This window comes from Egretta garzetta, unplaced genomic scaffold, assembly GCF_000687185.1.
Source record: "Egretta garzetta isolate BGI_Z169 unplaced genomic scaffold, ASM68718v1 scaffold634, whole genome shotgun sequence".
NCBI classification, from domain to species: domain Eukaryota; kingdom Metazoa; phylum Chordata; class Aves; order Pelecaniformes; family Ardeidae; genus Egretta; species Egretta garzetta.
The window spans coordinates 524,794-541,129 of NW_009259536.1; the positions used below are offsets into that span (position 1 = coordinate 524,794).

At 51.5% G+C, this 16,336-nt stretch overlaps 1 protein-coding gene across 1 annotated transcript in view; it reads right to left on the reverse strand.

Annotated features, from left to right (window-relative positions):
• The window catches only part of SMAD6 (SMAD family member 6), a gene marked incomplete at its 5' end in the record, with an annotated part of 43,472 nt that extends 29,094 nt beyond the window's left edge, over positions 1 to 14,378 (reverse strand). Inside the window, 2 exons of the mRNA XM_009637672.2 lie at positions 12,433 to 12,510; positions 14,322 to 14,378. Of these exons, the coding sequence (XP_009635967.1) occupies positions 12,433 to 12,510; positions 14,322 to 14,378 (135 nt within the window). The remainder of the gene's footprint in view (positions 1 to 12,432; positions 12,511 to 14,321) is intronic.
• Between the last annotated feature and the right edge of the window lie 1,958 nt (positions 14,379 to 16,336).

Consider the following 16,336-nt stretch of genomic DNA (forward strand, 5'->3'; position numbering starts at 1 on the left):
TGTTTCCCTTTTCCAAGTGTTGCACCCTAAAGAACCCTTCAGCACCAAGCGCAAGGCAAGCCAGTGTAATTCCACAGTTCCCTTATTGAAAAAGTCAGGTTATGCCATGGCTTTTCATAGAATCATAGAATCGCTTTAGTTGGAAAAGCCCTTTAAGATCATCAAGTCCAACCTTTAACCTACCCCTGCCATCCCACCACTAAACCCTGTCCCTAAGCACCTCATCTATCCTTCTTTTAAATCCCTCCAGGGATGGGGACTCGACCACCTCCCTGGGCAGCCCCTTCCAGAGCCTGACAGCCCTTTCTGGCTCTTAAGAAGTAGAACGGGGGGAAAAAACCCACCTATAGCTCATTTTCACATACAGCTCACTTTAGGGCTCAAAGAGCAGCAAACATAGAAGCCACGAGACGAGTTCAGGGCATGATGACCGCATGCGCTACAGAGTTCAGGGGAAGAGGCGACGGTGCTCCCAAAGGCATCGCTGGGGACCGGCGACACCAAGGTCACTTATTCCGAAGTGAGGGAAAGCAGAGCCAGGGGAGTCCCCAGCCACCACGGTCCGTGGTTGCCTTCCCTGCCACTGCTACGGGACGGGACAGGCAGGGATGCTCCGAGATCCCACAGCCCTTCTGCGGGGGGGAAGGCGAATCAACCGCCTCATTCTTCCAAGTGGACAAACTTGCCTTTTGCTGGCGCGGGATCTCACAAACGGAGCGTTGTCTGAGCGCAGCGCCAGGCACTCGCCCTCAGAATAGGCCGTGCTTTATTACAGCCAGAAGGAAGGGAAAAAAAAAAAAAAAAAAGGAAATAAAGGCAAGAAAAGCGACGTGCTCTGAACAGCACATCCATCCCTCCGGAGACAGGTGGAATAAATCTAAAGACAACGCAGCGGCAGCATCACCCACCAACCAGACACCCAAGGGCCACACCTCCATGCAGGTATCTACGGGGCTTTTTTGCAAACCCTTCAGTCAACGCTTTTTTTCCCTTCATTAAATAGACAGCGGTGGTTTGCATCACTACGTGTGAAAGCATAAAGCAGCTGGCACTTTTTTAAAAGTCTTTAACATTCTTTGGCTCCTTGAATGGAAAAATCTTAGCAAATAAGACCTTAATAAATGGAAAGAGCTGAAAAATAGCCTTTCTGCGGGCGCGTTTCGCTCCTGCTAAGGGATACGCATATAAAATGGACACAGTTGTGTCTCAAATCCTTCCGCAGTGCTGCTGCGATAAATCCTGCCCAGGTATCTGCGGCGTGGTCCTCCTTGCATCAAGAGATGCCCCTGCAGAAGGATGCAGCCTCCAACTCCTCCTCCAGCCTCTAAACCACCGCCAAGAGGAGGAAGGGGGCAGCCTGAGCCTCCTCAGCCGCCGAAGAGCACCGAGGAGGAGGAACATCTCCAAACCCATAAAATCCGAACGCGGGCGGAGGAAGGGGAGGGAAGTAACCAGCACAGCTCTTCAAAGCCCAGGCGGGGAGATGGCCAAGCTGCAGTGGGTCCAGCTGAGCGTCGGTGTCCAGCTGGGAGAGCAAATGTGACACGAGGGCGCTTGCATGAATTGCCATCCCGGGAGGGAAGGAGGGCTTCGGTCCAGGGTTTGCTCTGGGAACGGCGCTTGGAACAGGACAGGGAGGGCTGGGGGATGCTGCAGGGCAGGACCACGCGGGCTCCGCTGCAAGGGGCCCTTGTACCATCAGGAAAGGCCTCCCGCTCCCCCAGGAACAGAAAACTGCTGCGAAGAAAAATACAAATTTTCTACTGACCCCTCTCTCTCGCACTGTTGGGAATTTGACTTTTTGGCAGGTTTCGTGTATGGACTTTTATAACCTGAAATGCAAAATGCCGAGTGCACAGAGAAGCATCGCAGCCTGTCTGTTCTCAGCCAAATTCTGCATCCCCGTGGAGAGGTGGGAACAGGTTTTATTGTGTGAGGGAATTCAGGTCTGGTCACCAGAGCTAATTCTTAAGCATTAAAAAAAACCAACCAAAACCCCCCAAAAGTTTACCACCAGCTAAACAAAGAGTCCAGATCATAGCCGGACCTCCACACTGCAGTATTTTGGGGGGCTGGCTGGGCTGGCCGTGATGGGGTGCTGCTGCTCTGGAGGGGGGGCAGAGCACTGCTCCATCGCCACCGGGAGACAGGGTCAGAAGGCAGCAGCACACGCCACGGGCACGATGCTGGACGCCGCCGCTGGAGGGATGCAGCTCAGCACCCGGCCAGAGCTCAGCATCCCCGTGCTGCCACCCAAAATGAGACACAACCCTGAACCCCAGAGCCCTGTGCAACAACCGCGCCGCTGCGGATGCAAAGCGCCATCACCGGCGCGAGCTGCTTGCCTTGAAAGGGCTGGAAAAAGGCTGATGAAGGAGATGCTCAGGCAGGGACAGGGCTTTGGTTTTAATTGCGTTTATATCTTCTGGTGCCAGTGGTGTTTTCCCCCATCATCAAAGCCCGGGATGACAAACCAAAGCGATGCTCGGCTTCTCACCCAAGGAAAAGCAACTCTGGGAAGGAAGCAGTGGGGCAGCAACACGCTCCAGCGCTTCAACGCTGGAGACCATTTAATCCCTGCTCCAGCCCCAGGAGCTGCAAAGGCCATTACAAGTCAGAGTTTAGCAACTCTGGAAGAGGTCAGCCAAGACAGGCATTTCCATGCAAAATGTTTTTGTTCTTACAAAAAAAGAAAAAATAAACAAAACCAAACAGGAATTCAACAGCTCTCAGCATCTGAAGCCCAGACCCCAGCGCTGGCAGCGCATTGCACAACTTCTCATCAGCCTCCCCTCTCCGAGCACGCAGTCCCCGTAGCAATGCTTTTTTCCAGGCTAAACACCCACTTTCTGGGGGAATCAACCAAGGGGAAGGCGTAAAACAGGAGGGAGAGCAAGTGTGGCTTGCTGGGACAAGCACCATCCAAATCGGATGCCCTGTGAGCGAGGTGGGACATCGCCGAGCCGATGTCCCTCCTCATCCTCGATCCCGGCTGCGCTGGCTTTGCTTTGCACGGCATCACTGCTCGCTTCCCTGGCGGGACGGGGAGGCAGCGCGCTCCTCACCTCCCTCCCGGAGCCCACGGCACGGCAGGACAGGGGGCAGCGCTCGGCAGGGCTGGGAATCACAGCAGCCGCGTGCCTAATCCCCTCCGATCCCAAGCACTTTGGAAGGACAAAGAGCCGAGTCTCCTTTGCCAGTAAATCCAACCTGCGGTTCCAGGGGCTCGAGGCACTTCAAAGCCCGCAGCAGCCCGGCCAGCAGCACTAAAGGGATGTACTTTTCAGCTGTCGAGCAGCAAAGTAAAATCCGCACAAATAAGCAGTGTTCCAGAAAACCAGGTTTAACCATCAGCAGCTCCGAACGATGGGGGATGTTTTTCCTGAAACGTTTTTTCCCCACCCCCCCTCCTTCCTTTCCAGTTTGTCTTAGGGTATTTTTTTTTAATTTCTTATTAAAACACGTCTTGAGCTCCCACACCACACAGCCCTTTTGGGGCTGAGCATCCTCCAGAGGTAAAATGCTGAGTTAGGTATTGGAGTCCGGGAAAGGAGGTGCCTTTGATGAACAGCAAATCTACAGACTTCAATCGTTTCGGTGAGCGCCACAGATTTAATAAGTTATTTCCGTGGAAAACCTTAGTAACTCAGTTATGAATCAAGCCTATAAACACCTCGCACTCATCAAAGTGCCACAAAAAAAAAAAAATATAAAAAAATCTATTACTGTAACTGTGAATACAAGCCTCTCTCTACAGGTCCCTATAAGAAGCCAAAATTCCTCCTTCAAAACATTCCCCATTTTCAAAGGTCATAAATACACTATGTCCAGTATTCAGCAAATGCGTTTCAAAAGCAAAACACAGGCACAGAGAAAAAGTCAAGTTCAAACAAAGCCGTACCATCAGATATGCGCTGTTGGAGAGGCACCACCGGCGTTACATCAAAAGAACTTTTACTACCTAGAAAGCCATATCCAGCTCCTAATAGGGTGCAAGAATGTAATGTTTTGGCTACAAAGATTAAACTAATTTACTTTTAAGTAACTTGCTTACTTCCTGATGTTTCTTTTTTTAAGTGTGATGCTTAGGTGCTTGGAGAAGCGAGGGATGTGATTATTCTGTGATTCAAGGCCAAACATCAGAACTACTCAATGAACCACAGACAAAAACATTTTATCTGGGTGTTGTACTTACTCCAAGAACTTCTAGGCTGAAAACATCCCAGCTAGCTGTGAAAAGCCATCCCAGATCCAGGTAAAGAGAGGGAGAGAAAGGGCAACTCTCTCCCCTTCTCTGCAGAAAGGTAGGGAGCAATTCGGCACGTTGCCTACAACAAGATGGTGCTCCCCAAACACCGCCCGCCGTGCAGTCGTTTTAGGGCACCGTCCTGCCTGGCCCCAAGGCGGCAAGGCCTCCTGCAGAGCCGGGGAGCCGTGCGTACACACGCCAAGGCAGAGGTATCATCTGCAAAGCAGCTTTAATCCCTGCATTAGGCACGGGGCCAAATATCAATAAGACCAACCTTCCTCCACCCCTTGTCCAGCAGGCAGTCGGTGTTACTCCAGCCAAATGCTCCTAAGGCTCTGGGGGTCAGTTTTGCCTTTTTTCCCTCCTTCTTCTGGACTAGGGATAGCTCTGATTGTCCACATTGTCTGTTTTTTTTTGTTTAAGTGCTGTCTGTGTTGGAGGGTTAAAGCAGTGGTATCAGCCATCATCATAATCAAAGAGGAAAGATGTTCTTCCACATGAACCAACGCAAGCAATGGATGGCGACGGGGGAGATTTCGGCTCGATTCACAGCTCTGCTACAGCCACCCCATCTACCCTGGAAAATCACTGACTGCCCATAGGGAAGAACATATGGGAGGAAGGGAGTCCACCACCATTTCATCAGTTCAGATGAAGAACATCACCGGAGCTCTCTCAGCTGATGATGCTCCTTTGGGGCAGGCAGGTCCTCAGGATGCAGCAGGACACCCCGGTCAAACGCAGGACACTGTGGGAGCTCCCTCCCATCCTCCCCATCAACGCGCTGGAGAACGGCGTTGCTCTTGCAAAGCAGTTGTACAGCTAACACCAGAGGGCCATTTCTCCATCTCCCAGCCCAGAAGATACCTTCCCTCCTGGAAGATGGTATTTTTGTAGGCTGGCGATGATGCTCTCCCGCTGCATGGGATGCAACGCCTCAGAACAACCTTTATTTCCTTCCTCGGGAGACCTTCAGCACAAACCACCTCTTCTCCCATCTCCAGTGAATTCCTCAGTGGTCCCTCACCCTTTAGGAAAATAATTTCCCCTCCCCACATTACTAACCCGGCTCAGCTCTGAATTAATTTCAGACCAAGAGGCTTGTATTGCAAGCTCATAACCTGTAGGATATATTTTATGAACAGGTGTCGCTTGCTTTAAAAACCCTTCTACAGCTGCACGGCCACTGTCGAAACTTCACTCCTTCCAAAGGCCCGTGCTCAGCACAGATGGGGTCACCAGCACCTCTCCTGCTTCTCCAGATGGGACATTGGGTACAGGTAGCAACATGAAGGTCTATCATCACCCAAGTGTGGTCATCCACAAGCTCTACAAGACGCAAGCTCCTGAAGACCTCAACACTACAGCTGTTGGGTTTGGTGGCCCAACATGAGTTGCTCTGCAGAGTTTTTAATGGAGAAACAACCGTGTGCAGGAACATCTTCCCCAGCCTTGATCTAAGGTGCTCTTTCTCTGGTTGGTAAATCAGGGCATATTTGCTCTGTCTCAATGCTCTGGGCAACATCTTCAGCTGCGTATTAACAACCCAAGTGGAGTACTCTCTGCTGGGCCATGTTGCTCATGGAAGATGCACTGTGATCAACAGCCTTTGGACACAACAAGGAGCCCACCCGGCTGCCCTTCCACTTCTGTTCCAAATTAAGAAGTGTTTGAACTCCAGGAGCTGCCATCTGAGCCACCCACCGCAGCAAGCAAAAGGACCCCACAGCTCTCATGTCAATCCACAGGCTCCGGTGGATTTATCATCAACCCAGAAAGACATCTGCTGTAGAACCTAACAGCACACCTGCACCGCTCCGAAAGGGACAGGCTGAAAGCCCAGGGATGCCGTCTCCGAGAGCCTCCCCACCTTCCCTTTCAGGGATTAATTCCATGATCCACCCTGTAGTTTGCAGAGCTGCCTTTGATGTCAACCCCAGGCAGGGCCAGAAGCTGCACAGGAACAAACCCAAGGCAAAGGCAGGTTATTGGTTTGAAGTTCTCCCAACCATGGGGAAGGATGCTGCTGCGCACTCACGCTCTCCGACAGGAATTCCAACATTCACGACCGTCCACGGCCATGTGGGGAAAACCTTCACACCAAGCAAAGAATTCCTCTCCGAAGTACACTGGAAAATAGATGCACTTTATTTCCCGTTGGCAAACTAAAACTATGGAGGAAAAATGTCTAATATAAAACCATCTGACAAAGCACCTCCAGGATGTATTTTTTTGCATCAAAGAAGTAGCTCTTGGCAACAGGCTCACTCCTCCGACAAGGAAAGTTTTTAGCCAAACCCTGATTGTTATAGACTGTGCAGGGTAAGACACGCCAGCAAACTTAAAGTTAAATATGAAAGAAAAAGGAAACCCAAACCATTACTGGCCCAAATAAACATCTGTCTGTGATTAAACTGGATGCACAGATATGCTCTGCTTTTTTTTTTTTTTTTTATTTTTTTAAATGGATTTATGTTTCTGGAATAGGACAGGGGGAAGAAAGGACAAAAAGGCTCCAGGGTGCTGCTGGGTCAGACCCATCCTGCAGCCCCCAGCCCTGCCACCCCGAGCCGGCACCCACGCCCAGCGCGGCGGCGGCAGCTGGGCACCGAGACACCCCGAAGCCAGAGGCAACCATCAGAAAGCTGCAAACCCAACATTTCACCCCCAGAAGAAATTGCCACCCTATTAACAAGAAAAATCTCTTTTTTTTCCCTGTTAATAGGTAATTTCACAATCTCTCCCACAGCCTGGAACGGGCAATGTTTGCCCAGTTTCCACACATATCCGCCTTACATATTTATAGGCACTTTCTTTTTTTTTTCCTACTCCCAACACACAGGATCTTCATAAATTTCCTTGTTAGCATAAATCCTTGCAGTCTGTTATTTCTGGGGGGAGAGGAAGAGAGACGTTCACTTTCTCCATTCAGTGGGTTTTAAAATAGGCTTCCTTAAGTTCATCCTAAACATTGCTGGAAGCAGGAAAAACCCTCCGGCTCCCACGTTGGAGCTGTGGCACTGCTGCAGCGGGGCCGAGCATCAGCCAGGATGGACGGGCACACTCCCACCCTCCTGCTCCCTACGGGGGTACGGGGACCCTGCTCCCCAAATCTGACACCCCCAGTCCCACCACTGCCCTGCAAGCACCTTCCCAGGCCTTGGGGAAAAACAAACAAACAATTTAAATAATCATAGAATCATGGAATGGTTTGGGTTAGAAGGGACCCTTGGAGGTCACCCAGCCCAACCCCCCTGCAGGAGCAGGGACACCTTGAACCACATCAGGTTGCTCACAGCCCTGTCCAACCTGGCCTGGAATGTTCCCAGGGATGGGGCCTCCATCACTTCTCTGGGCAACCCCTGCCAGGGTTTCACCACCCTCATTGGAAAGAATTTCTTCCTTAGATCCAGTCTAAACCTACCCTGCTTCAGTTAAAATAAGCTCCAGCCCATTCAGGTCTCTCTTTGTTTCTCCTCTCTCTGTTAATTCACATTTATCCCCCAGCAGCTTTGGAGGGGATAGAGAGAGATTTAGATTGAACAAATATGCCCTTATTTATCAACTGAAGAAAAAGCACCTTAGCTCAAGGCTGGGGAAGATATTTCTGCACGTGGTTGTTTCTCCATTAACCCAGAGTCCGTCACCGGACAGAGCTCATCTGTACACGGAGCCCATCATCTCCAAGGCTCAGGCAGGGCTGCTCGGAACAGATTCACATCCACGCTTTCGGGTACGGCTCCGCGGCGCAGAAAGGCATCAATCCCTCCTCCAAGAAACTACCAACTCACAGTTTCTGCTTTCGGATCATAGAATCATTTAGGTTAGAGAAGACCTTCAAGATCATTAAGTCCAACCACATCCAACGGATGCACGTTCCCAGCAACAAACGGGTTCACTATTGCTGATCAGCACACGGGAAGCGAATTGATTTCAAAGTCTGAAAACCCAAAAATTAGTAAATTTTGGAAAAATCTAAAGCAGTATCTTCCCTGGCTTCTTGCTGCTGGTGCAACCCCTCTCGCCAGCCCCTGCTGGCCCCACTCTCCTCCTGCCCTTCTCCCATTCCCAGTTCTCATTTCTTCCCCGGCAGCACTTACTTCTCCTCCTCTCTCTGCTCAGGTGCGTTACCGAGCACCAAGCCGCCCTCATTTCTCCAGCTGAATGTGGCCAGTGCTGAGCACCCCCTAACTCCAGGCACTGGCTCGGCCGGTCCGTGCCGGGAGGACAGGGTGCAGGATGCGGTCTCTCCAGCATGCCACAGAACTCAAGGCAGGTGGGTCGGACACGGACACCCGTGCACGGCAGGGAGCCCTTTCCCTCTGGAAAACCCTACCACACACAGGGCTGGAGCCTCGCGGGCAACATCGGCTCACAAAGGCATTTCCATACGAACAATGAAACTTTCTGCACAAACACCGGGATGACTCCTGATTAAGCAAGGAGTAACGAGCAGGCATGTAGGGACACATGAGGCAGGCTCTAGTGATGAGTGGCTTGTTTTGAGGAAAAAGAGCTATCATGAGAGCTTGGCAGTGCCTGCTGCAGGCAGAGTCTCTGTTAAATATCTTCAGTGGGGACACCCAGCTGGCGCGGGACCCCTGCACGGTGGCCGGGGACTTTGCTGCGAGGCAGCGGTCAGCTGCGCCCATTGCTACCTGTCTGCTCCTACAGCTGATTACTCATCTTTATTTATTACTGCTCAAAAAAAACCCAATGCCCCAACGTTTCTGCAGTCTCTAGAGGTCGGACAAGCTGCCTCGGACCTGCAGCGGCCACGAGCGATGGTCCAGCCAGCGTGGAGACCTGCGGGAGGCTCCCAAGCAGCACCACCACCATCTGCCCCCCTGCCTGTGCTCAGCCATTCCCCTCCTGCATGGTCCTCGCGACCTCCAGAATTTAATGCCACCACTAACGAGAACTCTGGTTGCTACTCATTGGAATCCACAGGGCTTTTTTTAGCCAAAAAGACAGACCGACGCAGTGTGCTGTGCAAGGGGAGCGCCGAGGAGCGAGGCTATTTCATGGTCTTTAAGAGAGGGTCCCTCCCAGGGGCCGTGAGGGATAGACAGCCCTGTGGGATTTCGGGGAAGGCCGAGAATCCCAAAGCTCATGGCCCTCAGCATCTGCTTCAGCACGTCCCCACCATACCCAACCAGTTCCCGCAGCAGCGGCGCAGCCCTCTACAAGCCTGGCAAGTCTAACGGGTACAGCAGCTTCTTGGCACGTGGTAGTGGAGCCAAGTCTGAGGGGAAGGGAAAAAAAAAAAAAAAAAAATTACTACAAATGTTCCACCGATTATGAGTCACGGGGCTGAACTTTTTGTTTCTGCCTTGCTGGATTTTGCCCTTTCCCTGGTATTTCCCCAGCTCCGGCCGGGGGAGCCATGGGGACGCCGACACCGGCTAAGGCTCTGTCGGCACCCGGGGGACGGGCACAACCCCAGCCAGGGGAACCACCTGGGCTCAGAATACAACTCCCAAACCAGAAGGTTTTCTTCACCTCTGCTCCCCAGGTGTACATGGCTGCAGAAATAAATCTAATGAGGAGAAGATGGAGCCCCTCCTCGTACTCCCGCGAGCCTGAATGAGACACCGCTTGAGCTCAGAAGGTGGAAACTGCAGGATCAGCCACCTGCAAGTGCCTCTTCCCACCGACCCAGATCTTCCCAAGCCATTGCGCCTCACTGAGGAATGAGGAGCATCCCCCAAGCCAAGGGAAATGCCGTGGCTAGACACCGATCTTTGGACAGACAGCTTCATTTCATGACCCAAACGCTTGGAACCTCAGATGAAGAGGACTCTGGGATGTGATCCATCGATCCAGTTCACAGCACACGACGGTCGCATCCGCACCGCTACTCACAACTTGTGCTGCCCATTAGCATTGACCGTTACTCCAAATTTTATAGCGAGCCCGCTAATTCACTGAAGACTTCTTCCTATTTTAAGAGCAGTATTATGGCCATGAAAAGGTCTACTTCAAAAAGAGGGTTTGGGGTTGGTTTTTTTTTTTTTCTTCAATTTATACATATGATGGAGATGATCTTCTGACTTCATGCTAAACCTTCCCGTTTAGAAGCTCATCAAGTAAACCAGTAACAGCAGAAGAATGGTTCTCTTTGTTGTCCAAAATTGAATTTTGTGGTCTTAGTAGGAAAAGCCTTTTTGATGATCAAAGCTGAAGCAATAAATAGTAGTGGCTTGATGCTGGATCCAAAACGTACTTATTTTTGGAACAGGAGTTGAACGCGCCTTGAGCTCCTTGGGTACACACAAGGAAAGGTAGGGACGACCGTGTGCCCTGCGTGTCCCTTACACAGGCCTACCGTTCAGGCAGAGCTATTAAAGAAGTTGAAATGGAGAATAAACAAAACTGCAACATGGCAGATAGATAGACAGACTACAGCCTAAGTGGATTTTTTTTTTTCCTTTTACTTCCCCATGGTGACAAGTACGGGTTAACTCCAGTGAAGCTCTTATCCTCTTTCAGCAATCGTGAGCACTGGGGAAAAATAAATCACACAGCCCCAGACTCTTTATTAAAAGTTACGCCATTGGAAACTACACGGGGGGAGAGGAGGGATCCGATTTCAGAACAATCTCAGTCACATGTTATCATTATATTGTTCAAGTAAAAGTTAAAAATCTCTCTTCTATTCCAGAAAATCCACCAGATGCCCCATAAAGGACTCAGCTGTGAGAGAAGCTAAGCCATCACATCCTTAGGAACCCCTGTTTTCAAACTCGGCTGCTATAATTAATGGCAATTATCAAGTAAGAATAAAAGCAATGGGCATGGGGAGCTTTATGGACGCGTATCCAGCCCGAGGAACTGCAAACACGTATTTATTATAGCACGACCCTGAACGATCTGACTCCTGGCTATCAACTGTTCCCCTGCTATGGCCACTTGGCAGCACAACAGAAGCAAGGCGGGCCGGCACGCTGGGTTCGGCACGCGGCAGCACCGCCGCAAAACCAACCTTAATGGAGAGCCTTAAAGGAGAAGGGAAAACCCCCGGAGGGGAACGCGCCACCATGCCACGGCACTGTGGTGCCAACGCTGTTTAAATGCTCTTTAAAATGCTGTGGAGTCGGGATGGGCTTAAACATCCCAAGGAAATCGCAGGTCTCACCAAACCATCCGTAAACTCTCGCAGACGGAGAACAAGAAGCAAGAAGCCACGGCTAATGGACCAGCACCCCAAAGGTACCACCACCACCATCGGCTTACAGCATCCCTCGTCCATGTGCTCAGCCACCTGGCAACTCGGCACCAAGGCGCCCAAGTTCTGCCCCACCCCAAAGCCCACCCCAACAGCTGAAGGAGGCATACGAGGCTTCACCAGGATGAAGGTTTGTCTATCTTCATCTTAGCAACCAGACCATTAAGCAGGTCTTTCCTTACACAGAAATTAAGCCTGGTCCTGTAGGCAGGTCCCTCCTGCTCCCTGTGCAGCCAGCCCCCAGGCTGGGACGGGACACCAGAGGAGAAGGACGTGGAACAATCGCCGCAGCCAGAGCCCAATGCCAAGCAAATGAAAGCCCCAACTCTCTACCTGCTTGCAGGTGAAACCACCCCAGGCCTTATGGAGCACCACTAAATGAATGAAAGGTTGCAGGGGTGGGGCAGAGCAAAAACCAGGACCGAATTATGCAAACCTTTGTTCGGGAGCTTCAATGGCATCGCAGCTGGGAGCTCTGCTCACGAAAGCAGGGTTTGCTCTGCAGGGCCAGGACCTCACAGGTAATGCAAGCTGGATGGACTGGGCAAGAACCACCGCCCAGCAGCACCATTTGGAATGGCCTCACCGCTCCCACCGTGAACATGGTGCCGCCGTACAGCCCAGCCCCACGCCAGCCCACCACCCCGGGGCTCAAGCGAGGTCTAGCTGGCTTCCACAGGGGACACGCATGGCCCCGTGGCCACCTCCCAAACGTCCCCACTTGTCCCAGAGTGCTCATCGGACAAACAGCACCTTACCGCAACCCGCGGAGCGCAGACATCTCTGAACAATCAACTCCAATAGCTGCTCTGGTTTTTTCCCCCCCCCTCTTTTCACACCAAGAATACAAACCAGCCGCAGCACCACAACCCCCCCGTCTCCTCCCGCTGCCCTGCCCCAGCCACGAGCTCCCGGCGCAGACCACGCGTGCGGGAAGGCGCAAGCATCTGCCAACCTGAGAAGTCTCCGGGCGTGACGTTGGGCGAGTTTGTAGCCTCTGTTTCAGTGTAAGACAACGTGGAATCTGATAGATCTGTGGAGCGGGTTGGGGGGAAAAAAAAAACAAAAAACAACACAGCATTTTTAGTGCTCCTGTGTTTGCAAGCTCTACGTGAGCACCCGTGGCTCTCTGGCTTCCCGTCACCAGCCCACCTCTCCCCAAGAGAAACTCTCCACCGGGCCAGAAAGCAGCGATTAACTTTGTACCTCTACCATGCAAATGCAAACTTTGAATTGCTTTGACCACAAAAATAACTGCAGTTAAGTTGATCAAACAAGTAGGAACTTGGTGCTTACTGGATAAAGTTACATTAAGCCTCTAAACAATTCATAGTTACTATACTTAATTATCACCATTAAAATTCTTGAAGCTGTTTATTCTTGCTTCCTTCCTTCCTTCCTCTTTGCTGAAGCGAAGGAAACTTTGTTTTAACAAGTTAAGAGTCTTTGTTATTCTCTCTTGCTTACACCCCTCTAATTAAGTGCTCAACTGTTTGCTCACAGATTAACTATTATTTTTCCAATCAAACAAGCCAGTGAAGCAAATTTCAGTCCCTGGCTGTTGTTTTAATAAAGTCACGTGTCACTTGCTATCATCTCTCCCTGCAGCACAAGCAGTTTCTAAAGGGAATTAACTTGGAAGGGGGAGCGTGGGGAGGGACGACTTTTTTTTTTTTTCCTCCTCTGTAACTAATGAAAAAAACCAATCAAAAATGAAAAAACCCATAACCAGCAAGTTTTGCTTTGCAGGATGCTCTGGTCACAGGCCGGCTGCAGGGATGGAGGAGCCGGTCCCTCCGACAGGCGCGCACGCACTGGGCGCAGGAGCGGCTCCGGGGCTGGGGCTCACCTTGGGCACGGGGCAGCTCTCGCCCTCCCTCGGGGCGGGGTGGGACAGGCAGGCACTGCTGCCCCGCTCCTGTCACCCAGCAAACCCCGCCTGTCTCCCTGCCACCTCCCTGTCCCTGCCCGGGGAGCGAAAGCAGCTCGCCTCCGTCATTACCCCCTCTGTAAACCAGAGCCACTGATTATGGGAGGAGGGCAGGAATCCCACGCGCCCGACGTGGCCACAGTTGCACCGATCCCGGCAAGAAACCCAACAGGGACGTGGGATTCCTTCTTCCCTTCCTTCCCGTGTCTTTGCTTCCCATTTACTTGAGCAAGAAGCGGGTGCTGAGAAAGGACGGTCAGGATGCAGCGATGCCAATTCAAAACATCTCCAAGCCACCGGGCACCAGGCAGGATTCGGCCCCAAGGCTGCATCGCGGCAGGCTCTCCAGCAGCCTTCGCTTCGTGCCCAGCCTACCCACCCAAGCTGCTTTCACTGTTTTTGGGGGTTTTTTTCTTTAAAAAGCTTTTATAATTCATCAGGAAAAGTGAAAAGCCATTCGGAAATTATACGGTGCCGAGTTTCAAAGAGTTTACGTCCCATTTTAATAAGGAGAGGAAGGGTAATAGCCGGTTCCTCCACCGTGCTGCGCAGCCAGGGCTTTATGGAAATGGCACCCAGGAGCTCCGACTCCCCCTCCGCTCCGTCATCCCACAGATTACACACGCAGACAAAACATGGCGTCTGGTAACCTTTCATTAAGCCTTCATTAAAGATAGCGCTTCATATTATTTTGGAAAATATGCATGTGTCTACACGGTAATTTGGTATGATAAACTGGCATCCATTTACTTCTTAAAACCCGTCAGCTGATGCTTGCTCAGAAATAATGAGCAGCCATAAAATCCCGACTTGTTGGCTTTTGCCTGACGTGCCATGTAGGGATGTCTTAGAACCAACACCGGGACTGCACCATGAAAGAGCTGCCGGGAGATCAAAAGAGAGAAAACACATACCCAGTGGCTTTTGCTCATCATTAGGAGACAGCCGAGAGTAGGGAGGCGGTGGAGACTCTGGAAAAACAAAACTTTACGTTAGTGTTGTGTTGGGTTTATCAACCAAAGCCTCCCGCCTTCTCTTTCAGGGTAGGAACTCTTCCAAGCTTAAAAACACCCAATGGAAGAAAACCCACTTGAAGCAACTTGAGACCAAAAGTTTTCCAAATCTTTGAAGAACAGGGGTTCCACCTTGACCTTTCCAAGTGGGCCTCACTACTGAAAATGCTGGCGTTCTTCCCTACAACCCCACCCCGCACCCTTGCCTGGGCACCCACAACCTGAAGCACACCAAATGGCATGCTGCTCCCCAAGAATGATGCTGTCATCATCTGCCTTGGGAGCCAACCCTCCACCCATGGCTCAAACACACACAGACTTAATGAGAGCTCCCCAACCAAATGGCAAGGACTGAAAAAGGGTGTCGGGGACTCAAAAGACACCCCTCCTCTCCTGGCACGCGAAGCCTGACACCAGGGGCCAGGCTGGCTTCAGCCAACAAGCCACTGAAGTAACTTGGGTCCATCCCAGCAAAGCCCTCAGCCCAGGAGCAGCTCAGCAGCAGAGGCCTCCCGTGATCCCGCTCATCCTGACCTCCATCCAGCAAAGCTCCCAAGCACAGGCTCGGCTTTAAGCAGCAGCACGTCAGCTTAAAGTTAAGCAAATCCTTAGAAGTGCTTTGCTGACTCAGGTCATCTAACTGGCTCTTGCTGTCCTTGCGAGGGTCAAGACCATGCAGAAGGCTGACGAAGGTCCTCCCTCAACTTCATGCACTGGTTAGGTTTTTTTTTTTTCCCCCCCCTTCTAAATTACAGCAGTGATGTGTTTCTCAAATTGCAACTTGCTAAACCTGAGGAGCGTGCAGCCGGCTGGGCTATGCCATGGCACCGGCAGTGAGCAGACACCAACTTCAGTGAGAAATTGCCCCAAAATGTCAATGGCATCACACTGACCCCAGGCTACTGAAACAAGGGTGCGCTCCTCAGTTTCCACACGGATCGGAAAGCGAGGCACTCAGCCGGACAACTGCAGCTCAGCTTGGGCTAGCTCATTAAGAACGCCCTCAGCATCCCTCGTGCGGTGGCTCTGGGTTGGCCTGTGGTCATCTACTGCTTCTAAGAAAAGGTTCCTCATCCCCCCTAACCGAGGAAGCTGCCCGGCAGCAAGATGCTCTTCTCACAGGGCGCTTAAGAGTCTCAAAATAAAAACCAATGGAGCCAACGTCCCAATCTGGATGTAACGGCCCGACCTGCGCCACGCGCAGCGGGCTGGTCCCACGCTAGAGCCAGACCTGCTGCCACAGGGGACTTCTTCAAAGCACCGAGGCGTTTTCACACCGCTCACCTCTATCACCCCACGGTAAACTGGGTGACAAACACAAACACGGATGGTCTCTGCAGGGAGCCATGCAAACACGGGTGGAAAAGGGCATCAAGGTCTTTTGCGGGCTCCTGCCACAGTCCCCAGCGCCCAGGCAGAGCGGGTGGGGCCCTGGCACAGTCACCCACTATCAAAATGATAAGGAGCCGCTCGATAAAAGCTCTGCTCTCTACTACTCCCTGCACGGGGCTGGCAGCCATACACCGCTGGGAAAGCAACTACTGCTGCAGGAGAGCCCCTAGGAAACTTTGCCCGTTTCTAACACAAACGCACAGTTCCTACAAATGCAAATCTTACTCCAACCGGAGCAATAAAAAAAAAAAAAAAAAAAAAAAAAAAGCACACACCCCCCCCCACGCCTCTCCGATCTTCGGGGGAAGCACGCCCAGCATAGAAGTTTCTTTGAAAGAAGTGATGCAAAGTGAGGCAGGATCCCGGATTGCAAAATAAATAAATAAATTTAAAAAAAAAAAAGAAAAAAGAAAAAAAAAAAAAAAATCAGAGCTCTTGCCAAGGAAAGGACCGTCCGGGGGAGGTTGGCGTCCTCCAGGATCCCTCTGCCCACGGTTAAAAAAATAAATAAAATAAAATAAAGC